The sequence below is a fragment of the Melospiza melodia genome (genome assembly GCF_035770615.1).
Source record: "Melospiza melodia melodia isolate bMelMel2 chromosome 7 unlocalized genomic scaffold, bMelMel2.pri SUPER_7_unloc_1, whole genome shotgun sequence".
In the NCBI taxonomy this organism is placed as follows: Eukaryota; Metazoa; Chordata; class Aves; order Passeriformes; family Passerellidae; genus Melospiza; species Melospiza melodia.
The window spans coordinates 2,566,820-2,574,769 of NW_026948497.1; the positions used below are offsets into that span (position 1 = coordinate 2,566,820).

Consider the following 7,950-nt stretch of genomic DNA (forward strand, 5'->3'; position numbering starts at 1 on the left):
GATCATGAAGCACAAGAAGAGCAAAAGGATTTGGCTACAAGCTGGTTAGGAAAAATCTTTAAAGGATTAGGGTGGAATGTGAGTTCATGGATTAAATCTATCATTGAGAGTGTGATAACCTTACTAATTGTATTCTTAGCAATTTGGTTAGTTTACAGCATCTTAAAGGGAGAGATACAGAAGAAAACATCCTGGAACCAGAGGATAATACAGGCACTAACATGAAATCCATGCTCACCATCTTCTGGTTCTCCAGTTCGTAACAGCATCCACAACAACATTTACATCAACCCTGGATTTGAAGAACCAAGTACGAACTGAGGAATAAAGGAATCAAGTGAAAACATTTACACCTATAGTGAAGTGAAAATGCTTTCAAAGGGGGGAGAATGATAGTGGAACCCTGGGAAAAGTTAAAGATAGAATCTAAAATGTTAGGCTTTGTGCTTTCCCAGATCAACTGCACCTGCGTAAGCACTATGGTGAATTATATAATTGTTAGATGTGATGATTGTTTAGTAATTAAATATAATTATTATATAACCATAAGAAGAATAATGAGAAACTATGTAGGAAATTCAGAGAGGGGCTAAATTTATGTATACAATAGAACAATATAAGTTTAATAATTAACATGAAAGTTATATAACGCTAGAGTATAAAAACATGATCATTTTGGATGTATGGTCAGAATCAGATTTGGGTAATACCCCGATTCCCAGAGCTCTTTAATAAAAAGCACCGCATATAATCCCCCGTGATTATGTGTTTTTGAACGCTAACACCTTTATGGTAACACCAGGTGAGAATATTACACATAACATGTAAATTAATTGAACTTGAATAAATTGGCTGCCACATCCAGAGATTTGACCAAATTACAACAACCATTGCAGTCATCCTTATTGGCATTGAGAACCAGTGGTTGCTATCAAACATTTTACCAAATTGGGAGAAAGTAAATGTAAATGATCACAAATTGGTTGTTGATGCACTCGGTTCTACACAAAACAATATTTCTTTGGCTCTCAGCTGTATCCAGGTACAACTGTGGATGCAGTCAGTTGCTGCCTCAATTATAAGAGCAGGTGAAGAAGGCACTTTTCCCACTGAAATTCAGAAAATAATTTGGGACAGTGCCACTGACTATGAAAGAGAATTCCAATCCTGGTGGAACCTGGTGAATTTTAGCTATGACCCCATTTCCAATACAGCCGCATTTTTTGTGTTAACCATACACAGTGCCTCAGAGCATTTGACTTCCCTGTTATAACATTAGAACTGAATTACGAAGGAGCTATTCTCTATCCCATAGAGAATGGGACCGTCAAATTGGTGAGAAATGGCAAACTCTTAATTTAGAATCTTGTATTGTCTGAGAACAACAAGGGCTCATCTGTGAAATCAATGCAATCATAGCTCAAGACATTTGTTTAGATATAGAGCAAAATATCTGTCATTTTGAAATTTGTCCTAATGAGATTTCTGAAACAGTCCTTATATACATAGGCAATAGATGTGCATGCTTTAGAACCATTTGTGATTTTGTATTCGTAGAGAATGTTGTAGTAGATACTAAAAATCTTTCAAATTTCTGTGCTTGTAACTTTACCAAGATTACAGGATGTGATTTCTCTTATGAAGCTCCAGTTACCTCTCACTACCTGTTGCAATCTAACTACACACTGATTCACAAACTGATGCCTGCTCCTATTGGGATGAATCTCACTTTGGTAAGACAAGTGCTGCTCCATCGAGACTTGGTTGAAATCCTTGAGAAGACTCAGAAAAACGGACAGAAAGCCCTGGTGACTGTTCATCACAATGTGAGACAGAAACATTGTGTCATGGAAAGAGTGGAGGAAGATGCCGAGCACAGGTGGTGGGATACTCTTTTAGGTGGTTTCCTACTGCCACGGGTGTCCTGAACAGTGTGTGCCATGCCATTGTTATCCTTTTGATTCTAATTCTGTTTGGTTTTATTTTATCAGCAGTCCTATTCATTATGCATTGGAGCATGAAACAGCTGACAAGATTGATGTCTATAGTTCACGCACACCACTTGGCTGATGTCCTCTACACTGTGGACATCCCCAAAACTTTCACAAAAGGCAATTATGAATGAAGCATATGTGTTATGGAATAATCCCTAATTTCCATTTATGATTTTGTGGAAATTACGTTCGATTTTTAGTGAATTGTTTTAGAAAATCATTTTTTAAAGTTAATGCTTGTATTAATATGTGTTGATTGCTTTTGCTTTTGATTATTTGTGACTGGTTTTAACCCTTTAAATATTGTTTTAAAAGTAATATTGTTTTAATTAATCAACCATTTGTTTAAATTGTTATGATAATCAATATTAATTATGTTTGTTTATTGTTTCCCTTTCCCCCTCCTTCTCCTATCCTTTGTTTTCCTTCTCTCACTCTCTTTTTCCTCTCTTTCTATTGTCCCTATTTTTCCGGGTTATACTACCAACGTACGGCAAGTTCTGCAGACTCATCAACGATGCTCCAGAGTTCTGCTGATGAAGATCCCTCAAGACAATCGTGAGTCATGGCGTCGTGTGAGAGTCTGTCCGAATTTTCCCTCATCTGCCTCATGATTGTCATTGGGGGACCACTGAAGAGAAGACCCCCCCTGTCTGAAATCTGTCTCCAAAGGAGAAAGTCATGTGCCTGAGACCTGAGAGCGTTGCTAAGCCATTGTTTTCATAGGTGTTGTTTGCTGTGTGCTACACTGACCAATGAGAAGAAGAAGGGGGCACTGTGCCCTTTTTGCAACAACAGACTTGGGAGCTGTCCCACCTCTCAGCCTGGCTGGACTTCTCCTGAGTTTCAGGTGGTCCCCCCACAGAAGACCCTCACCTGTTTCACAACCACCGTGACAGACAGACTGAGATGTAGGGAGCCTCTCCATCAAGGACTAAGACATGGAACCCCCATGTGAAAAGGCGACTCTGCTCCTTCCAAGGACTGGGACTGAAACCCCCAGCCCGGGGCAGGTGTGTGGGGGAGGCAAGCTGACCAAAGCGAGATGTTTGCCTGCAGGTTGTGACCGCTGGACCAAGAAGACAATGGCTCTCGCTTACTGCCAAGAGCATGGACTATCTGTTACATCTATTCCTTATTATATCTGTTTCCCCTCCCTTGCAATTTCCAAAAGAGTTATCATAATAAAAACCTCTGAGTTAGCGAGAGACTTCGAGATCTCCCCGACAGAACAGGCGAATCCTTGATTGGACTGGACCAAAGGACTTTGTCTCTACATTTGGTAGCTCTATCCCCTCTCTCTCTCTCTCTCTTTTGTCTCTCTTCCTCTCTCTTTTTCTCTCCCTTAATCCCTCTATCGCATTTTGCTGTGCTCATTCAATAAAGGTGCATTTGTTTCGATTATCATTGCAAACCCCCTTGTACCATGTCGGTTCTTTTTGCACCCTTAGATCAAATCCACGAACCATCACGAAACCCGTCCGTGAGGACGGATCGTGACACCCCCCGAGGACCCCTCCCCAAATTCCCCTCCAAAGCCCCCCAGCACCCCCAGACCCTGCTAAAACCCCCTCAAGTTCCCCCCAGACCCTCCCCAAATCCCCCCTAAACATCCTCAAGACCCCTCCCCAAATTCCCCTCACGACCCCTCCAGGACCCCTCACCTGTCCCTGCACCTCCTCAGCAGCTCCCGGAGCCCCCCGTCCTCTCCCAGCGCCTCCCCAGCTCTCTCCAGCGCCTCCCGCAGGACCCGCCCGAGACTGGGGCGGCTCCCGGGGGTCCCTGAGGGGGTCCCGGGGGGCGCCTGCTCCATGCCGGGCCCCGGGGTCAGGGACCGCTGCTTCGGGCTCGGCTCTGATTAGCTGGAGCGGCGCAGGGAGGGTGGGCTTTGCCGAGTAGAGACGCCCAGTGATTGGTTAGATTGAGGAAAGAGAAGCAGGCGTGTCTGAGGGGAGGCATGCAGTGATTGGTTCGATCGGGCGCATTGGGAGACCGGTGTTCCTGAGGTTAGACATGCGGTGATTTGTTGGTTTGGGGCGGGGTGCGCTCTGATTCGTTAATTTGGGAGATGAAGTGCAGTGCTTGGATGGTTTGGGGCAGGACGCTATTGGCTGGGAAAAGCCGGGGATTTTTAAGGGAACATTCCTAGTGTTTTGGGGAAAAATTCTCGGATTTTTAAGGAAAAATTCACATTTTTTGCAGGAGAAACATTCCTCGTTTTTTGAACCCACATGACCCAAATAACCCAACTAACCCCAAAATACTCAAAATAACCCCCAAATAACTCCAAACAATACCTAGAAGTCCCCCAAATTACCCCAAACAAACCCAAATAACCCCAAAAAACCCAAAAGAAAATCCAAATTAAGTCAAAAAACCCCCAAATGATTTCAAGTACACCTAAAAAAAAACCCATATAAAACAACATAAACAACAAGAACCTCAAATAATTCCAAATAAGCCCAAATAAACCCCAATACTTCCAAACAAACCCAAATACTTCCAAATAAACCCAAAAAATTTCAAATAAACCAAGTAAAACCCAAGATAAACCACAAATAGTCCATAAATAGCCGCAAATAAACCCCAAACAAACCCTAATTAAACCCAAAGAAAACCCAAGTAACCCCAGTTCCTCCCATCTCCACCCCAAAACAGATCCCTACTGATCACAACGCGTGGCACTGATGACGATCCACTTGCTGGGCTCAAACTCAGAGCAGTGGCCCCACTCAGGGATTTTCAGCCAATCAGCGCCCGGCCCGACTCTTACTCATCACTTGTCAGCCACAGACCAAGGCCTCTCATTGCGGTAAATACGCAGAGACCGAGCGGGGTAATTTCCAGCCAATCAGAGCGTGTCGCGCTGATGACTCTTCAGTTGCCAGGAGCAGAATTTGGGGGGTGGGGGGGCAGGTGACCCTGGGGATGGATTGGAGACCCCATATTAATGCAAAACAGGGTTGGGACCCCAAAACGGAGCAGGAGGGGCCTGGAGTCCCTAAAACCAAACACGGGGGAGGGGATTGGGGGAACGATCAGAAAGGGGAGCGAAAGCGGGGAAAAGAGGGGGGTGAGACCCCAAAAATGAGCTGGGAGGGTGATGGGACCCCCAAATTGAGCTGGGAGGGAGGTGGGACCCCCAAAAAGGATGAAGCCAATTTTGTTCCTGGAATATGTAAAGTACTTAATGGATATGCAAAATGTCGATGAATATGCAACAGGCTGATGTAATGGGAGACAAGGACAACTGAGCAAAAGTTGTTATGGCCACCAAGATCCCCCTAGCTATTTTCGAGGACAACCCTAATTATTCTGGTTTTAATTACAACAGCCTGTTGCATATCCATAGACCCTCATGCATATCCATAAGCTAATTTACATATTTCAGAAACTATTTTACATGGCCCATCCTTGGGGGTGTCTCCCCATTTCAGGAGCCTCCACTGAAACAGAAAATGTAAACTCCCTCCCTCCCTATTGTTATTGTTATTGTTATTGTTATTGTTATTGTTATTGTTATTGTTATTGTTATTGTTATTGTTATACTATAAAAACATTAAATACTTTTGAAATTAAGGAGCTCGCAGGCAAAGATATGGGAGTAGAAATAACAGTTATTTATTAGGAAGAATTGAAAACACACATGCAGTAGTACAAACAAAAAAAAAACAAGCAATAGAGTAAGAATCCTCTAGGAATCCAGTAAAACAGGTTCATCCTCTTGGAATAGAGTGGGAATAGGCCTGATCCTTTGGGAATCCATTTCTTAACCCCCAAAGGCAGGTGAAAGGCAGGGCCGTGGAATTTTTACAGGGTATACCAAGGGTGGAATTGGGGTTTGGGTCAGGGGAGCAGTTCTTAGCAACACAAGAAGGGTGAGATCAAATTCCTTCCTCTTAGCAACAGCAGCACTCCACACAGAACGCAACATCAAATCCTAAATTCGCTCTAAAACAACTGAGAAATTATGGAACTTTAGATATATTCGAACAATCTCCTTCATTTACCCAGTTTTAGGTGTTTTTAAAGGATGAAGGTGAAGCAGAGGAAAATTAAGGCCAAACCAAAAGGAGAAGTAGCCAGGTGTGTCCTCAACATGGATCACAGGGAATGTGAGTGACCAGGGCTGTGCCCAAAGTGCCTCCTCCAGTGGGGGATGGAGCTGGAGCAGCGCACGAAGCTCTGCCCGCACTTGGGGCACTCGCAAGGCTTCCCTTACCGGTGCCTCCGTTGGTGTCGGGTCAAGTTAGAGCTGCTGGAGAAGCTCTTCCCACACTGGGAACACTCGAAGGGCCTCTCCCCAGTGTGGATGCGCCGGTGGGTGACGAGGGTGGAGTTGCACTTGCATCCCTTCCCGCAGTCGGGGCATTGGAAGGGCCTCTCCGCTGTGTGAATCCAATAGTGCTGGAGGAGATTGGAGCTCTTCTGAAACCTCTTCCCGCATTTATCACACTCATAGGGCCTCTCCCCAGTGTGGGTGCGCCGGTGGGTGACGAGGGTGGAGTTGCGCTTGAATCCCTTCCCGCAGTCGCGGCAGCGGAAGGGCCTCTCCTGTGTGTGAATCCGATAGTGCTGGAGGAAATGGGAGCTGTTCTGAAACCTCTTCCTGCATTTATCACACTCGTAGGGCCTCTCCCCAGTGTGGATGCACCGGTGGGTGATGAGGGTGGAATTCTGCTTGAATCCTTTTCCACAGTCGGGGCATTGGAAAGGCCTTTCCTCCCTGTGACTCAGATAGTGCCGGAGGAGATCAGAGCTGTTCTGAAACCCCTTCCCACACTTGGAACACTCGTAGGGCCTCTCCCCAGTGTGGGTCCTCTGGTGCCGGACCAGGCTGGAGCTCCGGCTGAAGCACATCCCACACTTGAAACACTTGTACGGCCTCTCCCCCGTGTGGATCCTCTGGTGCACAATCAGGTCGGAGCTCTGGCTGAAGCTCTTCCCACACTCCCCACACTCATAGGGCCTCTCCCCAGTGTGGATCCTCTGGTGCCTGATCAGGTCGCAGTTCCACCTGAAGCTCTTCCCACACTCCACGCACGTGTGGGACTTCTCCCCATCATGGAGCTGCTCATGGAGCACCAGCTCCCAGCTCTGGCTCCGTCTCCGGCCGCCTTCCCGGCCCAGGCTGGCTCTTTCCCCCTCAGATCCCCGCCGGCTGCGTTTGCAGCCCCTCCTCGTGCAGCACCTCCGGGGCTTTTCCTCCCCGTTGGCTTCCTGCGCCGTGGAGCCGCTCAAAACGGCCTCTTCCACCAGGTTCTGCCGCGGGCATTTGTCCTCCCTGCTCTCCATGCTCAGCTCCTGCTCTGGGGGAGGAAGGACAAGGACAGGATGGGATTTGCCTCCGTGCCACAGGCAAGGGCAAGGAGATCCCCCCAGGGCTGAGCTGCAGCCGGGGCCGTGCTGGGCTGGGAGATGGAGCAGCACAGAGGGGAAAGGGGCACTGACTTCCTCCTCACCTGCCTCAGTGTCCCGGGGCATCTTCCTCTTCCTCGCAGCCTCCCTGGGGTTGGCAATGAGAAATCCTGTTTTGGGGAAAACAAGGGATGAGCACGCTTGTAGGAGCATTGGGGGGTAGGATGGTCGGGACAGACGGAGACGAGAGATCTCTGCAGCCAGGACGTGGAACTTGCAGTTTATTGCAAAGGGCCTGGGTGCAGGGCCCTGCTTGGAGCTGCCAGGCACAGCTCGGAGCAGGCCTGAGAGAAGAGAAGGGTAGAGAGAATGAGAGGGTAAGAGAGTAAGAGGAGAAGAGCATATGAGAGTAAGGGTCGCGTTACAATACAATAAATCTTCTTCTGTGTTGAATATTCTATTTCTCACTAGCCAATCAAGTACAAGATACAAATCCTATTGCCTTTACAAACAGCCTATAAAAATCATTACATCACCGAACTCTGTTACATTTTAGACACTAAAAACTCCTTTTTGAACTCTTTCTATTGAGCTAGTG

At 46.6% G+C, this 7,950-nt stretch overlaps 2 protein-coding genes across 2 annotated transcripts in view; one reads left to right on the forward strand and one right to left on the reverse strand.

Annotated features, from left to right (window-relative positions):
• The window catches only part of LOC134432685 (zinc finger protein 391-like), a 29,210-nt gene extending 25,354 nt beyond the window's left edge, over positions 1-3,856 (forward strand). The window contains exon 3 of the mRNA XM_063181577.1: positions 3,709-3,856. Coding sequence (XP_063037647.1) covers positions 3,709-3,856 — 148 coding nt within the window. The remainder of the gene's footprint in view (positions 1-3,708) is intronic.
• A 2,374-nt stretch (positions 3,857-6,230) lies between these two features.
• LOC134432817 (zinc finger protein 436-like) lies at positions 6,231-7,106 on the reverse strand (the record flags this gene model as incomplete). The annotated part of the gene is made up of 1 exon (XM_063181730.1): positions 6,231-7,106. A coding segment is annotated over one exon (876 nt), but the record flags the coding sequence as incomplete, so codon positions are not given.
• Between the last annotated feature and the right edge of the window lie 844 nt (positions 7,107-7,950).